Genomic DNA, 20,920 nt, shown 5'->3' with positions numbered 1-20,920 from the left:
TTGAAGTGTATGAGAATCAGTGAACATCAGTTGCACACGTCACCGAACTCAGGAGCGACAGCCCAGATCGCTGACGCCACCGAATTCAGGAGACTGGGCCATTTATTATTTTACAAAGTATTTTAACATCACGGCAGTCAAATTTCATAAATCACACAAGTTAATAGTTTTCAAACTAAATCGGCCGCATTCGCCAATCAAACTGAGTGACAGCTGACTAAAATTTAGCTAAAACCTCAATATCACCCAAATAGCTTAGCTTTATTTTAGTTTAATCAAAGAACTTGAAATAAAAACTGTGCTAAAAGGTTGATTGTCGTAAATAAAGAGACAAATGTGAAATAAGTAAAAACTGTATTAAAAAATACAGAAGTAACATATTTTAACATTCTTCTCTGCAAATTCTCTGCTGTAAGCGATTGCTATAACTAGTAACCCATAGAGACCATGAACAAAAACATGTATTTTTAATGTAAACCAACAAACACAAGTTTTTAATTAAAATCAATTTTCCAAATAAAAAATGTTATGGTTAGATGTTAAAACCCTCAGCTCTCATAATCTATGCGTCACAAAGCGGCTTCACCAATCAGATATTAAATTAGTTACACGAATTTAAAGATAACAACTAATTTTATGTCTCACAAGAAAACCTCTGCAATGCTTCTGTGGGTAACATGTAACAATTTTCAGAATGAAGTGATTATATAAAAAAAACATTGATTTTTTCCCAAAGAAAGTTTTACCTCAAGCATGACACAGCATATGTGATAAATGCACTGGGTTATTGCTTCTGAAGTTCCACTTATTGTCACGGCACGTTCTGTTGAGTTTGGCAGCATTTCACCAGCAACCTGCAATTAAATATTATCTTTAGAAATGGATATAGGCATAAAAAAAACAATATCTTTTACATAGATTAGTAAAAATCCTGCATACACTGTAATAAGTCTCAGATCTCATAATCTCTGTGTCACAAAGCAGTCTCACCTCTCAAAAATTAACTTTAAAAAGAGTGCTTTATATTTTCATAATAGGTAAAAGTAATTTGTACTAACATCACACAAAGTAGAAAAAATGGGCAATGATGGATGCTAATATTTAGTTTCAAATCAAATAAGAATACCAATGCCCAGAGTTTGTAGAACTGTGACTTTTTGAGAATGCTGCGAAACAACGAACAAAAAGAGGGCGAAAGGTTACCTGGAGTTAAAAGGACCAGACTATTTAACTATAGATTTTAAAAATTTATTTCGAGCAATACCCAAGATAAGTCCTGAGAAAATAATGAAGTACAGAGAAAAAAGTGAAAATTTTATATATCATCAGTTTACGGCCTGACGTCATTAAGTGACGTTTTTTTTAAACTGAGAAGACACAAGCTATGTACCTATTTTGTCTTATGCTTTATAGTACCGTAAATAGGTCATGATATCAAATAACACATTGTTTATGTTAATTGAGCATCTTAACCCGGAGGCTGCCGTGCGCATCTATGTTTGATTCAAGATTCCGGGCCCTCGCTGCCGCGCGCAATCATTCGTGATTTTAATTTCATCTTGCGATATCTCGGAACTTTCTGTATAGATGGCGCAAAACTCAGGCTTAAAAAATAATTTGAACCTTTATCTAGCGACATCTCTACACAGATGTGACAAATGATTTTGTTTATATTATGAAAGACCTCGTCAAACTGGAGACTACAATATTTCCCCTCTCAGTGTTTGAATTCCCCGCGCGCGCGTAGTTGTGTTAGTGTATCACGTGGTTCCTTCTTATCTCGACGGTTCGCGAATACTTAGAATCTGCAACGAATCGTGGTTCTAACGTTATTATTTTAACAAATTGTTTTTATTAAGTGGTCATATTTTTAGTGCAAATAAGTTTTGTGGTAATCAACATGTTTTGTTTTTTTAAATGAAATAAGTTGTTATATCAGCCTTTCGAGTGAAAAAGTAATAATATACATTTTATTTTAATTATCTGTGTTTAGAAACTAATTATTGTGTTAATTTGTCGTTTTTCCTAATATTTTTTTTTGTGTAACCCTCCATCATGGCTCGACGCGACTTGTCTGATGACCAAATAAGAGAATATTGTCTCGATTTTATATCTGTTAAATTCTTTTACTGTACACAACACAATAAAAAATTCAGGTATGAGCTTCCCCGATTATCAGTTATGTGTGATACGACAAGTAATCGCAAAACACCACAAAAAACTCAACTCTACTCAACTCCTCATTCGTCTCATCATGACACACCATTACGTCTGCTTTCAAAAGAGGTTGTAAACATCAAAACAATCCAAGCCATACAGAACCTGCCATGTTTGTGCGAATACAAAACTCAAACAAAGCCGCAGAAAAATGGCTCGATATGTGTTCCCAGTGTAATGTGGCATTGTGTATTCATTCTTGTTTTAAAGTCTACCATTCGAATAAAAACTATTAACATAAATAATACGATAAGAAACTGTAAATAAAAGTTTAATAAATAATGAAGTTTAAAACAATAATACATATTATCACAATTGTATCGTGAGAAATTTAATGGTGAGCCGTTGCAGAGGTCCCGCTTCGGAGACGTGAATACTGATATTACTATAGTATGTCTGTATGTGTTGGTGAGATTACTGATTTGATAATGGAGGCGGGTCGAAGTTTGTTGATGTTTCATAGATAGTTTTTATTCGTCAAATAATGCATCAATTCATAAAGATATCTTGCTTAGACTTTTATAAAGTGTAACGTAAACAAGTTTTTTTTGTTTTGGTAATAATTTAGTATCTCTAAGTGCTGAGGATAATAAATAATGAGGCGATGTAAAATATTCTAAAAATCCTTGGCGTGGGAGTATCTACCTTGTCTTTACTTTCGGGCAGGAAAAGGGTTAATAGTCAAGTGTATATAATACAAAAACACAACATAACATTTTTTTTCTCTTTTGGTGGAATACATAATGTGCATAAATGCATATAATATACAAATAAAAAGTATACCAAAAAACCGTTAAAACATTTTGGTGACTCTTGCTAAACAAGAAATATTACTGCTCATTGTCAAACAATGTTTGCAAAAAGTCATTATTATTATTTTTATTTTTTTCATTTTATTATTTTTGGGAAATGACTCACGTGAGTGGACCAATCAAAATATGTGATTTTAATGGTAACAAAAGCTCTTGGCAGCGAATGTGTTACTATGAACAAAACAAAAAAAAGTTAAATACCACATAAAAGCAGTTGCAATAGATGAATGAAGGTGACTTTTAAAAATTATTTTATTTATTTATTTTTATTTTATTTTATTTATTTAAACGCCCATAGGGCTTTTACCTATAATAATGTACATCTTTATTTTTTAGTTATACAGATTACATATAAAAAATGAAAAAAAAAAAAAAAAACAGTGATAACAAAATACATGTTACATAAAAAAATATCAGAGTTGACAAAATATGTTACATAAAATATAAGAATTTTAAAAATATAGGTATGGATAGAGTACAAATAAGTGAGACGAAAAATAGAAAATCTGACAAAATCCACAAAATCAACCATAATGATAATAAGAAAGTATAACAATAGTTTACAAATAAAAAATAATTGGTAAAAATAGTTCGCACATACTCTGTTTAAAGTTGGCCAAGTTCAAATTATTGTCAAATACATTTACATATATTATTTAAGTATTTGTTACCAAGACTGTGTAAACGTTGTATTGGAGAGTGAAAACTATAGTTGGAATGAGATGTATGTATGTAAAATGTTGATATTTGCCTAGTTGTTCGTGTAGGTATGTGTAGATTTATTAAATGCAGGAGTTCACAACAATCGAATTTAGAGTTCAATAATTTTAATAAAAAGGTTAGGTCGTTTATTTTCCTTCTGTTTTCTAATGTCGGAATATTTAAAAGATTCAATAATGACTGGTAATTTATGTGTTCTAAAGGGATGTTAAGTTTAAAATTGACGAAGCGTAGAAATTTTCTTTGGATTCTTTCAACATTATGAATATGTACATTGTAGAAGGGCGACCAAACTATGGAGTTATGTTCTATCAGGCTTCTAACAAGGGATATGTAGAATAGTTTTATGATTTGTAAAGATTCAAAGTTTTTAATTGTAATAACGAATTAAAGGTAATTGAAACTTTAAAGTAGACTAACTCAGAATCGACATTTTGTCAGTTAATGACTTCTGGCAGTAAAGCCAATGTTATTTTCTATGATGGTTCCAGTTAAATTCCAATTTAATGTGATGGAGTTAAAAACATTCCAATCTTACAACAACTTCTCACATTACTAAGTGTATTGTACAACTTAAACAAGTATAATGAAATGAATTCAGGTGTACCTGTATATTGGCCCCAGTGACATCTCTGATTTCCTTAATCTTTGAGCCCCCCTTGCCGATGAGAGACCCACACTGGCTGGCCGGCACGATGAGGCGCAGCGTGATGGGCGGCCGTGGGTGCCCTGAGCCCCCGCCGGCCCCACCCCCGAGTTCGCCAAACTGCGAACACCACTGGAGACACAACCAGAGATTAGTCGTACATCTGAGATTTCAATTATACATGACACTATCATCTATATAAATAAAAATGTTAATGTTTGTTCGTAAAAAATCTGAAATCTCCAAAAGTTCTTCACCAATCGATTTGAAATTTTGACACAACGTTGCATTCGAATACGCATGTGTTTTTATACACCCATATAATATAGATGTCACCTGTGACATGTAAAAACGTGCTTTTTCGAAAAGCAGTGCCATCTGTTGACAGTGACAAAAACATTCCACATCCATCTTCTATCTACAGTAGAACCTCGTTAATTCTAAATCTACGGGACATAAAAAAATCAAGTTACGAATAAACAAATTCCCACGTAATTCGAAATTTTAGGAATAAAAATAAGATGGCGACAATAGAGTACGTCGGCCGCCGTTTCAAATTCGGATAGTTTCTTGGAGTAAATTCATAATAATATGAATTATTCCCGTGTAAATTGAATTCAAAGTAAATTCGTAAAACTACCACACATTTTCGCGTAGTCAAATTTTCACAGCCGGCCCTTAAAATTCGGATATTCAATGTAAATTTGTATAGATAGGATGTATTTCGGCGTAAATAGAGATTTCGCAGCCGACCCTTTAAATTCAGAAAATTTGTGTAAATTTGTAAAAATATGATTAATTTCTGCGTAAATCGTAATTTTGCGGTTCTTCAAACTTGGATATTCTAAATAAATTGGAAAAAATATGACAAAATATCGATTCAGACGATTAGGACGATGTATAGCCACGCAAAAATACATTTTTCGGCATTTTACCGCCACGGCTATCTTTTAGATTCAGATTTACGAATTTTATGATTTATTTTCGCAAAAATCGAATTTTTTTTGAATTACACCAACAATTTTTCGAGCGCGGGGCAAAAATAAATTACAAAGCAACGAATTATCGGGGTTCGAATTAACGGGGTTCTACTGTACTACCTAATACAGCGCCCTTGAGGTTTTTACTGGTGCCAGGAACCGTTTGGCTCAGGGCTGGCCGTGAGGGTAATGATAATAAAAATAAAACAAAAGCTTTACAAAAATAACTAGAAACAATAAGGTAATTTCCTCCACAGAGAATTTTCTGAAAGACTAATAAATTTATCTAATGAATATGCGCTAGTAGCATGTTCATAGAAACTGTAAAGCTATGGAATGACCCAAGAAAAGAAGAAGCTAAGTAAAAACCAAAAGGCAAATCAAATGATTTGCATTTAAAATATTCTTGTGTTATTGTGTCATGGCACAGTTATATTCTCTTTGGGCAGCATGAACCGATACTTAGATAGTAATACTATTTACACCTTGCACTCACTTTGGCAAACAGTGTGAGAAACTCCATATAAAAATTATTTTGTACTTACTTCCTCGAATTTCTTGCAGATAAGCGTAAAGGCTTTGAAGATGGCATTGGTGGGTCCGGTAACAGTCACAATTCTCTCAGGGCATGAACCATCCGATATGTTGATTTTTGCTCCAGACTGCAATGAGACAAATATATTAGCAATTTAGAAGCATTAAAATAACTTAGCACGTTTAGTAGAAGTTTAAAGGAAACCCTCAGATCTCATAATCTATGTATCATAAGGCAGCCTCATCTCAAAAAAATGAATGACTGCTATGCAAGTTACCCAAAAGGGGATAAATGGTTTGCAATGATTCAAGCAAACAACAGTCATTATTTCTATCGATGCCCACCCTCTGTATTATTTTATCATCACAGGGTACAATTAGTTAATTTTTGTGTAAATTCGAATGAAAGAATTGATTTAAAAACCAAAAACCGTATCGCGTATACTCACGAGCGGCTCTTATGCTATGTAAAACTCAAGTCGCTTGTAAGTAGCTGTGTACGAATGGCCTTAAAGGAAAACAAACTCGGCTATAAAGTGATTTTAAACCACATGTTGCGAATTAAAAGATTAAACAATATGTATTATGAATGAAATAAAAACATTTTTTGTTTCATGCATAACACACAATTCTTTTAAGATGCCAAATTTGGTCAAGTGTGTAACTCAAATAGATATAATACACATACATTACTATTATGATATTTTAATATGAAATCATTTCTGTTAGGGCCCGTTCCCACTTCCGTTTTCAAATCGGAGGCGGGTCCCGTTTTAAAAACGGATGGCCAATGGCCCTGTTCACACTACCGTTTTAAAAACGGACCATACTCTACGAAAAAAAATAATTGTCGATTCAACAAAAACATGTTACTTGCTCATTCTTCAGTAATGGTGCGCAATGGACGACGATGAAGCTCTTGTTGTCATGTTGTACCTACTTATTAAAAAGAAGGAAAAAAAGTGAAAAGAAAATTTTGGGTACACCCAATCATAGCCGAATGATTTTCTGTAGGAATTTTCCAAGTGTTAATTGGTGAGTTGAGAAGTGATGAACTAAAGTTCTTTAATTATTTTAGAATAATAATGATTGGATTATTTATATAGCGCCGTTTTCACCATGAAAAATCACCTCAAGGGCGCTTAATGGCTTAAGAGAATGTCTATCACTTCCTTTACCCAATCATAGCCGAATGATTTTCTGTAGGAATTTTCCAAGTGTTAATTGGTGAGTTGAGAAGTGATGAACTAAAGTTCTTTAATTATTTTAGAATAATAATGATTGGATTATTTATATAGCGCCGTTTTCACCATGAAAAATCACCTCAAGGGCGCTTAATGGCTTAAGAGAATGTCTATCACTTCCTTTAACCATCTACTGGAATGAGTTTCAGAGAGCTTAACATATCAAAATACAAAATTGAGAAAGTGCATTTGTCCTGAAGAAAGGCTATCGATATTTTAAAGTAAGAAAACAATAACAACTCAAATATTTTTTATTATGTGTTTATTAAACTAATACGCTCTTCCGTGCATCTCATTAAAGCTTTTAAATTTAAAAAAAGTAAACTTAAAAAAATAAAAATTTTGATGTACAAAAGTTGTGTACTCCAAGTGTTTTGTTTTTATTTAGTTAAAGATAAAATATTACCATACTCTTTCTTCGACCAGTGGTATTAAATTTTCGGGATTTATTTCCTTATCCATTATTGTAGTTTTGATTTATTTACTTAACAAAATAACCAAATACAAGCACGCAGCGTGCCTGCTTCCTTGCGACAGGGAGCGGGCGGGGAGGGGTCGGGGTTTGGCGGGGACTCTGCCGGAACGACTGGACGACAAGTGTGAACAGCTCCATACAACACTATGAGCGAGCGTGTTCCGACACGATTTGAAAACGGACGCGCTGCGTAGGCGAGCCATCCGACAAAAAATGTCGGATCCGTTTTCAAATCGTGTCGGACAAGTGTGAACAGCTCCATACATCCACTACAGCCACTAGGGCATCCGTTTTTAAAACGGGACCCGCCTCCGATTTGAAAACGGTAGTGGGAACGGGCCCTTATAAAGGCTATTAATAAAATGTGTACTTACTTCTTCTCGGAATCGTTTCACAATCTCTCCTTTCTTTCCAATTATGCTTCCGACCTCCTGCAAAAACAGAAAAATATACAAGATACTTAAATAGCTGATAAGCAAAATCAATACAAAAAAAATTTACAATAGTTGGGAAAAACAATCAGTTAATCCCTACACTAAGGACGGGTTGTTTCGGAGAATTTGAACAATTCTTCATATTTCAAAGTTCATTTTCAAGTTCTGTGAAAGATTTTTTCAAGTTCTGTTTTAATATCAGTTTTGCCAAGCAATTAGTTTATAATGATATAATACCAGAACTTGAATAGGACTTTCACAGAACCCGAAAATTAATGTTGAAATTTGATGAATTGTTCAAATTCTTTGAAACAACCCGTCCTAAAGTGAAAACTTAAAGCCATAATAATATCAAATCTGATTCCATTCCAGTAGTTTAACTTACTTAATTCAACTCATTTGAGCCATAAAAGTGTAAAACAGAATTCAAGATAAAAATCAATCAGAATAAATTCAGCAATGTGGACAAATTTGTTGAGTTAAAAGTGACAAGTGTGCAGTAAACTGCTTGTTTGTAATTCAAAATAAAAGTGAAGCAGTTTAGTTCAGAGCAAAAAAGACAAGTCATTACCGGGAGCAATTCAACACGACCGCCTGAAATAAGCAGTCTACAAAAAACAATAAGGTTTTCTCCACTCCGTGAGACTGTTTATAAATAGTGGCAATACTTCATGCGTTTTTATTCCTGTTGCATCGTCCGCACTGCTATATGCTACGCATTATATTTTTGGTGATAGTGTGAGTCTAGTGCGTAAGTTATAGGCAGGGTGAAACTATATGAAAGATACATGTTAACTGAAAATCCTTACTCTTTGAGAAAAACATTCTAGCTACATATGTGGCAAAAATAAATTGATCTCAGTTATCTTATTACTTATACCAACTATTTTGACATTATGGCAGAATATTTGTGGTTCTTTTACAGTAAATAAATACAGTTCTGAGCAGACGGTTGCCACCCGTGTTACATTGATAATTATTGTTTTTAATCCTCAGGTCTTCTTCTCTTAAGTGAACTGTCAAAATGCAGATTACATGGTAAATGTTTTCGCGTTACATAAAATTCCTGATAAATTCACTGTTTTTGACATCTTTCAAAATAAAGCAATATTTTTTAGCGTATTTCAAAATAAAAACTATGTTTTTGAACAGCGACCGGATATGTCATCAAAATGACAATTCAACACACCTACAAAAAGTGATATAAAGTCATGAAAAGTGATGAAACAAAAACTAGGTTAAATAGGTTACATAGGTAACTATTAAACCTAGTTTTTGTTTCTTCACTTTTAATGTTAAAATTTAATTAAAATTATTATCGCTTCGCCTTCATCTTCTACATTAATTCTTGAATTGTATATATTAAAAAAAAAATAATGAAATAAAATTTTAAAAAATACTGATTTTATTTATCTGGCAATTTCACAATATTGTATAAACTAAAACCTAGTTAACAACCACTCTGTAAATTGCCATCTCAACACAGGCGTTACACACCTAGTGAGATGGGCAATATGTCACTATTGTAACTAAATGTAATATTAAAATAAAATAAATAAAAATTACTCTGTATCACTTTTTAAAGGTGTGTTGAATTTTCATTTTGATGAGATATCAAGGAACCATTTTTGAACATATTTCAAAATAAAGTGAAGTTTTCTAACTTATTTCAAAATACTATTTTTAAAATACGATTTTACTATTACAAATTGACATATGCAATTAAAAATATTAAAATTTTGGATGTAAACACAGATAAAGTTTTTAAAGCCACTTACCGGTGGTTATATTGTAAACTGTAATTACCACTTTACACAGACATACTTAGAGCGTTAAATTAGCCACCTGCTTAAATTATTTCTGAGTTTAAAATAGAGTTACATAATAATAAAATTACGGTAGGACAACAAAACAGTATTGAAAATTTATTTTAGGATCGTGAAGCTCAAAATTTTTTATTTGTGCTTGTTTATTTGGCTTCTGTGGCCTTAACCTGTTGAAGGCCAGAGCATAAAACAGAAAAATAATTTTTAAGCCTTCATTCATAAAATCAAAAGTGGAATCTAAAGTATTATTAGCCCAAGAAATGTTTATTTTGTTTTTCACAAATTTATCAAAGCATTAAGGTCAAAATCGCATCGCAAATTATTCTAATAAGTATAATATTAGAATGCTTGCATGTTCTCCAGAAACCCATCGGCAGTCCACTGATTAAGTTCAGTAATGCCAAGAAGGCTCAATGATTTAGAGAGTGCTATGTGGTTCAGGTTTAGTAGCAGTGAACTAATGCTTTCTAGGTTTATTCACTTATATTATATGAAAAAAAAAATTACAACAAATTATCAACCAAAATGATGACGAGCGAGAGTACAAATGAATGTTATACAATTTCCTAGGATGTATTATTTGTTAGTAGCATTCCACCCTGGAGTGCAAGTGGTGTGAGTGTGTTTGAGTGATGTTTGAGTATACATATCAAGCTCGGTGCCTGGCTTCGTACAAATCCTGATCAAATATGTGCTGGCAGCCGGTGTGAATATTCTAGACTCGTTACACAAGTCAGTCAACGCACCCGATCCTTTAGTGGGATGCACCGGGAAACTACGAGTATCCTATATAGGTATTGGGATAACATCTGTTATACATTAATAACAACTGTTATACATTAATAGGTTAATTTCTGAAGAAAACATGACTAAATATTACTAAAATTAGGGTATTTCAAAACACGACCATCAAATCAGAGTAAATTAAAGGTTCTGACATTTGGACGGTTGACAAGAAACGTCAATAAAAAAAATTATTTTTCTTAAAGTCAATGTGTAGACCAGAGGTTCCCAAAGTGGTCTATATAGACCCCCAGGGGTCGATATCGGCTTGCTGGGGGTCTATGTCAGCGAGAAAAAAATTTGGGGGTCCACGAGATTCAAATGGGGGTAGATACGAGCGGACCCCATTTACCTTAAGTCAACATTTAGGAGTTCCGTAAATGACACAATACACCTAACACAAATAACACAGTTTGCGTAATACTAATAATTGACTGAGAAATTACTTATTTGATATTTGTATTTTTATATTTCGTAAAGTTGTTTATTGAGGTATATAATAAAATTATACATTCCTTTTCTTGTCAGTATTAATATATTCAAGCAAAACATTGCAAATCGGAAGCAGCGAATTTTCCTAGATTCCCAACTTGTTTTTGAAAAACGTCCAGGGTAATAATAACGTTCAAAATTTAAATGTACTTCACACAGACTTCAAAACTAAGTTTAAGGACATTTTGACTGTGGAAGTGGAATGTTGAAGAATCGGATATCATATAACAAGAACTGACCGGAATAAGCCCTAACAAAGAACTTAAGGCGCAGTTCTGTAGGGCCAGCTACAGAAAGAAATTCCCGTTGCTTATCGTGCTCCATTTTCATTTGGTGTAATACCTCACAAGGGCCCCTGTCTGCACAACGTAGAGACAGAGGAACTATACCCGCCACCCGGTTGTTGGACAGGCAAGGGAAGGGAATCTTCTTACGAAAAAGAGAAATGATTATCACATGGGACGTTAATAGTTTTAGGAAAATTCAATATTTGGCAGGCAGGGGGTCTACAGAAAAAAAAATATTTGGCAAGTGGTCTAAGGGGCAAAAAAGTTTGGGAACCTCTGATGTAGACTATAGACTATACCATACTTAACAAGGAACATGTTTATTTTTTTCTTTGAACTAGTAGAGCTTATATCCAAAGGTAAAATGAATGTACAAGGTCAACACTGTCATTGCAGTGCTTCGTACTAGGCACGCTTCTTCAACACTGCAAATGCCTGCCTGTTTCTTTTTGATCAAATTGCGATGTTATACTTGCCAACTAATCACAATTTGATAAAATGTTTTTAAGATCTGGCTTAGTTATAAATATACATTATCACAGCTGTAGAGCCATTTACCGAAGGCTAATCAAATCCAGTCATGGTGGCAGCGCCCATTATCAATTGTAATATTAATCTAATGAAAAATTCATTATTTTATTATCAATAATACCCCAAACTAGGCAAATGCCCGTATTATGGTGGATATTTTTTTATTTTTTTTTATTTATTATTTTAATATAGATCATAGTTACATTAACCACTCGGAACATTAGAACGTCAAAAGACGTAAATATGATAATAGCGGTCAAGACATTAGTACGTCTTTTCACGTAAACGCGCGAGATTTTACAAAAATCGATTTATTTCCATCACTAGTATACGGATTGCCATGATTTAAAAAACAGAGTATCGATAATGAATAACGCTACGCGTCTGTATTCAAGAATATCTATGGAATTTCGAGGTGCATTATCTAAGTCGATTGGACTTGTCATCTTGTTCGTTCATAATTTATTGCGTTTTTAAATAATTTATTAAAAATATTTTAGTTTGGACGGTTAATATTTTGAGGTGACTAATAGTTTTTAATTATATTTCTTCAATATATAAAGTGTTATTTCTTTATGATACTCAGAAAATAGTACATTTTTCACAGCTTTGAAATAATGGTCAGCGATTTTTACATATTTTTGACGTTTTCAGAAAATGTATATTTAGAAACGCAAATATTTACGTATAACAAAACAATACGATAGTGAATTTCATAATCTTTCCAAAACATTTTTTAGAATGAGGCTACGTTTCCCAAAACGTGAGTTATGAAGCTTTTAACAAAACTCGTGAATAACACAAAAATTTTCGCGTTTTGACAGTTCGCAAAGGAACACAAAGTAAATAAAAGACCTTTTCTGAGAGGTTAAATCATACATATTTTGCAATATATCATATTTAGGTACATAGTTGGTCATGTATACGGTTATTATATTTAACCCGTGGTTTGTGCGTAACTCGAATTGTAAAAAATGTTCTTCGTTTGTGCGCGAACTCGAATTAGAGTTCTATGTAAGTACTGAAGAATTTCAAAGAATCATTGGAAGGGTTTTACGTTTATTTATCTATTTTCGTATACAAGGCACAACATTTGTCATTAACATAAATATGACTAGTTAAAGTACAACAATATAAAGAAGCGCCCATGAGGTGATATCTCATAAAAGCGGCGCTATACAAATTGTCCAGTAAATTAATTAATAGTTAATAACACATATAAAATAACTAAATAACAGAGATCCTAGGTTCGATTCCCAGTTGAGACTGTTAACTTTTTATTTTTCCATGTCTTGTTCTGTTTCAAGCTTCGTTTAGATTAATTAGTATTGCCTCCTTCTTCAGATCTGGTCACCAAACACAGCCAAAGCCATTTCAAGCGACGTTTCCATTCTGATTGGTGGCCTTACATCAGGGCGATACTGAGAGTATCTTCCACTCTGGAACGTGGTGCAAATATACTATGTATTATCTTAAATGACTAATTTGTGAAATAACACAAAATAATCAAATAAACTTTACTTGCACGCTCCTGGTTTTGAATCCGCGTCCTCCAGCTTGCTAGTCGGGAGAGTTACCCCTCAAACGCGGAGGCCATGATTATTCATAATATCCATTAGAAGTAAGTCATATTCAGGGATATGTTGATAACACAAGCGTTTATGGATCAATAAATTATCAAAGTGCCATGAATTCATTATTAAATCGTTTTTTGGTCTTACAAATAAAAGAATCATATTATATTTTTAAAAGTGCACATATCAATGTTTTTGAACGTAAATGTATTTTATTTTATTGTTAAGCATTAAACCTTTAAGTATTAACAGCACAAAATTAACTGCTTTATTTATTATCTCTCCTAACGACAGTCACTTTCATCAATATGTTGTCAATTTCCAAACCTAAAATTATAAAAAAAGGCAGACCATCTAAATGCAAATGACATGTTTTTTTTTAATCGACTTGAATTCTTGTATAAGTCATGCGAGCTGATGTTTTCTGATTAAGTGTTGTTGCCATTAGAAAATCAATACAAAATCATTGGGAGCCAGTGACTTGATACATACACTAAGTGTCTGATGACTGGACGTAGGCCAATTTCATTACGCATTGGCAGGCAGCCAGTTCGGAAGCTTTTATATATGTTCAGGACATGATAAGATCACTACCGCCGAGTCAATTTGGAAGGTGATAAATATCCTCAATCTCAGGTGGACAATACAATTTAGATTGGAAAGATAATGGCGAAACTAAAAACTCAAAATAAACTTGTGCGCAACATGCAACTGTTACTTTATTTGTGTGACAAGAAGTTTATATGTCTATAGGGCAGAGAAACAACAATGTCCAGGAATGCTTTGAAACAGAAAATAAAGGATAGTTACCTCAGACATGAATTAATCAATGTTTGAAACCCCCAAATGTGCCTGATTAAGGTCAAAAGGGATTCAAAAGAAAATCTAGTCTTCTTTAACAGAATCCTGCCAACAAACTACTTCCATTCTGAATGTGACCTTGATTCTAGAGAAACGGACAACTTTTAAAACACAGACTGTCCAAATGCCGTTTATTTTTCCAGGATGTCAACAGAAAGTAATCTCAAGAACTAGCAAAATTGATCCCTATGACACCAGTGCAATCAGACGACATGTCCATGTTTTTGACCCGACACTGATTAATAATTATTGGTTCTGTGTTCTGTCGCACAATAATGTTATCAATACACTGATTAGATAATACAAGGGGAGTAGTTTATTTAATTTTGTCATAGTTCAATTCCAAGCAAACCAAATACAATAACAGTATCTAGTGCTAGAACTTTTTTTATCAAGGGCTTAGATGTGCCCGTCGAAACCTTTAAAATGCAACAGATGTAGATTTCGACAAAAAAGTAACAATTATGTGTATTGTTTATAATAAAGAGAGTGTACAAAGTATGCCTCTGCCCACCAACTTGAATAAAATCGCCCCTAAAGTACTTTTGATTGCCCAACAAGCTACATAAACCGTCTACTGGTGGGCGACAATCCCCACATTGAAAATCACTGGGCAAGAACATAGGCAGTATTAATTTGATATAAAATGTTGCAACATAAAATCTTCATATTATAAAAAATGCTAATGGCCCTCAAATAAAACCGAGAAGAGCACCAAAGTTAAATGAATACCTTATTACCAATAAACAGTGTATTCAATATAAAAATGTACGCGGAACACAAGGCTGGGAGAACATAACTCGATGTGGGTAGTTCAGAATTCCCTCTGGTAGTATAGTGAGGCAAGAAACTCGATATGCACTGCACCCCTATGAATGCACTTCAGGCACTAATGAGATCCGCGCTCCATCGCATTATACAACTGGGAAAATAAATAATACAAGGCGTGCATGTGACGATTTTACAGAATTTTGCTATGCTATGTCATAATGAATAGTAGATTTTAGATTTATTTTTCATTGCGTAAAATATACAACTTGTACATATCACTATAGGTTGTTCTCAAATTAAATAAAATACTAATGATTTTGTGAATACTGCACAAAAGTTCAATCAATACCAATCGGGTCTTGTTGAACTCTAGGGAAGAGTGAAGTGAGTTGGGATGGGAAGAAGATAAAGATGGAGGAGGAAGAGAAAGGTTAGGAAGTACCTTTCAAGCAGCATCTCGATTCTGAATAGTGGTCCTTCATCAGGACGATACTTATGAGTACCTACCATTCTGAATATAACTTTTAACTTATTATGCCTCGACTATTTTTTGTTTCTAAACAGGATACAGATTATTTTGAGAGATAATTTTTTTCTCGCACACTGTTTTTGTTTTTGTTATTTAAAAGAAAAAACAGATACAGATATCAATTGACAAGAATATACAAAACATCAACTAGAGAATTCACCTGCATCCAAACTATTTCTCACGAATTGACTTAAACAGCAGTTAAAAACATTTACAAATATTTTGACTTATAAATAGGGGAAAAATATATACATAAGAATATTATTTTACAAATAGAGATGTGAAAGAAATGCGCAATATCCTTATAAGAATTTAAAAATTATTTTTGAAAAAATTTAGAGGTTAAAACAAAAAAAAAAAAATATATATATATATATATAAATAGATAAACAATGTTAAAAAGAAATTAAAAAATATATATATATTTACTGTTCGCATTTACTTTTATTACAAGTTTTAATTAGGAATTTGAAGCAAGCCAATTTCCTAATATCGAAATGCCTATACTGAATCGAACACCTCTCAATGAATGAAGAGAAAAAAATTACAATTGAATTATCAGACATAAGATACGAATATTGAACCAGCTCAAAGGTTCAGAATCAAAATGTTACCCTTTCAAAAGCAAATAAAACAAAACATGAATATTTAATCTATTGATTGACATTGTTTAACCTTGTTTACATTGTAATATTATTATTGATTAGTAATGGCTCAATTACAATGAGCTAATATGTATTGGAGAATGACATGCAAACCGAGAATTATAATCAAATAATTCAAAGCAAAATTTATGAGCAGCATTATTTGTAAATAATATACAGCCACAATTCAAATGGTGGCCTACAATACATCAATTTTATGGCTTCATATCTAGTTGGAAATGTATGTAGAAAACATGTAACAAATAATCATTACTTAGCATCGCTGCTTTTCTACAGAAGAACATAATATGGTAGGCTTTCAAAGTACATTAGTTACATTAACTGATTTTCGAGATTACATTACCTGAATTTTTTATTACTTGGTCACATCAATCTCTTTGATAAGGAAAAGAAATATAAAATATTATTTTTAAAAGGAATTGACCTAGTAAACTGATAAGTATAAAATCACACCTACTAACATCAAAAAAAACTATAGGATTTCGTTCAAAAAATTTACAACATCCGTGACAGAGTGGTTTGCTTCTTGGTTCAGAACCCACAGATATCAGGTAAGAAACACAGCATATGCAAGTAAATTACATTAGAATGTGTTATTTTTCCAAATCTCGAAATAGTATAAAATAAAGTCGCTATCCGCGTCTCTCTGTTTGTGCGCTTAGTTTTTCTAAACTACGCATCGTATTTTGATAGGGTTTTCACTATAATTTAGAGAATTTCTTCCGAAAGGTTTATATGTTAAATACATGCATATTATATTTATAGAAAGTAGAGAAAAGCCGATGTTTTTAAACAAGTCGTAAAAAAATATATTTTCGGGTGCTTACATCGCTAACGCTTGCTAAACCTTATGAGACACGTAAAAATAATGTACTACGGAAATCTATATCTTAAAAAACTAACTAACCATCACGCCGTTTCACTGCCTACCACTGCGGAGGGGTAGGCAGAGAGGACGGACCGCCAAAACAACTCGGTCTTGGCACACACTTCTTGCCTCATTCACATTCATACATACTGTTCTATTATTCTGACTCTTGACATGGCCCGACTCGAGTATCTGATTCACTTGATCGTGCCATGTCTTCCTCGGGCGTCCCCGACTTCTGCTACCATTCGCATTTGCATCATATATCCTCCTTACACTCCTATTTTCGCTCATTCGCTCTACATGCCCAAACCATCTAAGCGTCCCTTTCTTAATCTTACTCATTACGCTTACATCAGCCTTGCACTATTTGCGGATCTCCACATTCCTCACACGATCAAACATACAGAAAATCAATTACTTAGCATCAAGAATAGAATAGATCAAGAACACAGAAAAGTCCACAGTGGTATATATATATGTCTATTTTCCAAAGATAACCCCCAGCAACGCCAGGTACACGTCAGCTAGTAAAGTATATAAAGCAGTGCATGGTGTATATTTATGCCATGTACCAGAGTGGTACATGTATACTCTGTTTCTACCTGATAAAGAACGACCATTCAGAATCTAAACGTTGCTTGAAACGGCATTAAGCGCCCCCGAGATGGTCAATGACAATAATTGTATGTGCTTACATCATTGACAATGTGTATTGAATTGCGATCGATTGTCAATATTTTCGTCCCAGTGGACATCGGCAGAAACCTACATGGTGCGAATAGAATGATAAATTTTTCATTTTACTTTCTATAACTCTGGAAAATCGTAATATAATGCATAATATATAAATAAATGTTCGCTGTTCAAAATCTTAAGTCTCCGAAAGTTCTTCCCGGATTGCTTTGAAATTTTGACACAACTTTGCATTTGAATACGTGTGTTTTTATGTACCTATAATATATAAATGTTACCTGTGACAGATAAAAACTTTTTTTGAAAAACAGCGCCATCTGTTAGACATAAAAAGCGCAATTGTTTCTCTATCTGCAGACTGAGGAACAGCAACGCGTGGTGGGGTACAGCTCGTGCATAATAACAAGTAAAAAAATAACAAAATCTCATGTCACTATGAAATCGTCTTCAGAAGGGCTCAATTGATCTGAATAATTTGAATCACTGCGTCCGAGTTGCTTGTCAATGCACTATATCAAAATATATCTTTTCTCCCATCAATGGGTATAATTGTCAATCGCTTCAATTTCCTCTGCAAACAATCAATTGTAATCAAATCGATTATGTAACCATTGACAGTTGATATTAATGGTCTCGGGCACCTACTCCTACTTCCCAACCTTACATTTTCAACTTTCCCAGAGACCGTTCAACCATAAATACCAACAATTATAAACGCAAAATTCAAAGTTCAAAAATATTATATAATTATATACACTAAAACAGTATGTATTAAACACTCTATGTGGTACAATGCATTACCATTTAAGGGTTTTAAATAATTTTGCAGCAATAACAATCTGTAACACATTGTTATGGCCTTTATCACAATTACAAATATTTACCCCATAATTCAATAGTATAGGATCTGATTTATTATTCACTTGTAAATTACGTATTATGAATCTATACTATTATTTTATGCCATCTGCAAATAAAAACTGGTTGCTGATTTTAAATGCAACATTATATGTTTATTTTTTTTTTAAAGAAAAACATTCCCGGGTTACGAATAATTGAAAATCTCTTATTATCACCACAGTAAGCAGAAAATGTTGCTTGTGTTGTGATGGAGGACTTAGCCAGACGAGGAATTGAACACACTACGCCTGGGTGGGTCCCAAAGGCGATGTCAACTCAGCCACTAACCGGTCAATTTATTTTTTATTTTGGTACAATATTTAACATTTAATACAATCCAATAATATTAGCCTCACTGGGTGGCTTTCCCGTGCTAAGCCCTCAATATGTATAGTATATCTACAATGAAATTTAAAATTATTTATTTTTGTTATCTAAACTCTCGTTGTCTCTGTATCATGCAGTAAATGGTATAAAATCACGTAAAAGGGTGTTTATAAAATTATATTTAAGGCTTCTAAACCTATCGTTTAACTCAAGTGAAATTATTGTATAAAAACATACACTGGTAACATTATTTTATAAAGTTACAGTGCATTGTGCACATGGCTCAGCTTGATTTGAGTATGATTAATTCACTTTATCAAATTACCTTTAATATTATCATCAACACAATACTTTTATCATGTATGTGCTAATTTGATTCAAAGTAGGTACCACACACAGTTTACAAAATGTTGATAAAATGACATTAATTTTTAAAAAATGGCTATGACACATTCCATGATATTAAAACAAACAGATTTTCCCTACAGTTTAATTTGATTGTAAGCATTCCTTGGACACTATATCAAGGTTTGTTAGAGTTCAGTGGAGGGAACTACTGAGCGCTTGCAGATAAGAGGGTAGAGAATAGAAACTAGAAGAAGGTAGTGGAATGTAAGATTAGATGGAGGTGGTGGAGCTTACCTTTCCTTGCATAATAAGTCTAATGGTGAGGGTAACTTTGGAGTCCTCCTCGTGGAGAGAGGGTTTGGGTTCCGCGTCCATGCTGAAGGAGGTGATGTCGCTTGTGTCGCGTGGAATGTTGGCAGCTTAAAGGAGTATACAGGCTCTATCTATTGCTGCAGGCAGGGGAAGCTGGAAAACACGCCTTGTATTAAACTTTAGGAAATGTCAACATTTTAGTTTGGGCGGGAATTGCTCGGGACAGATTGTTTGGTGGGTGCTAAGGGGATACAAAAGTCAGCAAACTCAATCGCAAGTGAAAATAAACAAATAAAAACAAATACTATCGTACTTCTGACGATATTCGCTCTGCGGTGACATCCAACAGCGGCGAACCGGGACCGAACATTACACTTGGCCGGAGCGATCGACATATCGACGCTAGAAACCTGTATAACCAGATCACATCGTCTGTCCTTATAAATTAGACGAGGATTCATTTAATATGTAGTGCACCGTTACTTGAACTCTCCCGTGTCGGTAACATAACCTATCAGCCTCATGGCGGACAGACGCCAAATATCGATTTTTTTTAAACGCACTAATTCACAAAAAATATATTCGAATGAAACTTATTTACCTCGATAAAATTGGTACTTGTCAACACCATGAGAATATTGAGAGTGTACAAAAATACATTACTAACAAACATACATACTTATAATTTAAAACTACGCTTATCACTATCACAGACCGCGTCCAATTGCGAAGGCGACGCCAGGCAAAAGCCGAATAGCGACGGACACCGATGCGGACGTATTCGGTACTAGGGCGACAATGTCGATAATACAGGTACTTACTTACCTCTACCGGGAATTTCAAAACTTGTTCCCGTTGCAATGGCAAGCAAATAGTGGCATTTTCCGGTGTGTTGCCGACGAGTCGCTAATATTTTTTATGACTACTGTTTGATATACCTACATTCCTTCACAACATTACAGAGTTTATTGATCTTAAATGATAAAACCTTATTTTTTCAGCTAGATATGTTTGTATTATACCATAGACATGTCGATGTATTGTACCTACAACTTAAAGATAATGTATAAATGTCCTCCACGCTAGTT

At 33.5% G+C, this 20,920-nt stretch overlaps 1 protein-coding gene across 6 annotated transcripts in view; it reads right to left on the bottom strand.

The window, feature by feature from the left end:
- mub (poly(rC)-binding protein mub) overlaps positions 1–20,574 on the bottom strand; it is a 47,567-nt gene extending 26,993 nt beyond the window's left edge. For 4 of the 6 annotated variants that reach the window (XM_089632546.1, XM_089632547.1, XM_089632542.1 and 1 more), the window contains exons 1-6: positions 20,434–20,572; positions 19,815–19,985; positions 8,003–8,059; positions 5,921–6,037; positions 4,357–4,527; positions 747–854 (exon numbers count right to left, since the gene is read on the bottom strand). In XM_089632546.1, the coding sequence (XP_089488672.1) occupies positions 747–854; positions 4,357–4,527; positions 5,921–6,037; positions 8,003–8,059; positions 19,815–19,895 (534 nt within the window). In that variant the 5' untranslated portion in view covers positions 19,896–19,985; positions 20,434–20,572. Of the gene's footprint in view, positions 1–746; positions 855–4,356; positions 4,528–5,920; positions 6,038–8,002; positions 8,060–19,814; positions 19,986–20,145; positions 20,381–20,433 lie in introns of those variants that run through there. The other 2 variants (XM_089632543.1, XM_089632544.1) reach the window with 2 other exon arrangements.
- Between the last annotated feature and the right edge of the window lie 346 nt (positions 20,575–20,920).

Source organism: Hesperophylax consimilis, chromosome 6, assembly GCF_061612785.1.
Source record: "Hesperophylax consimilis isolate HC1 chromosome 6, BYU_Hcon_1.0, whole genome shotgun sequence".
Lineage (NCBI taxonomy): Eukaryota > Metazoa > Arthropoda > Insecta > Trichoptera > Limnephilidae > Hesperophylax > Hesperophylax consimilis.
This window is presented reverse-complemented; position numbering and strand designations above follow the sequence as displayed.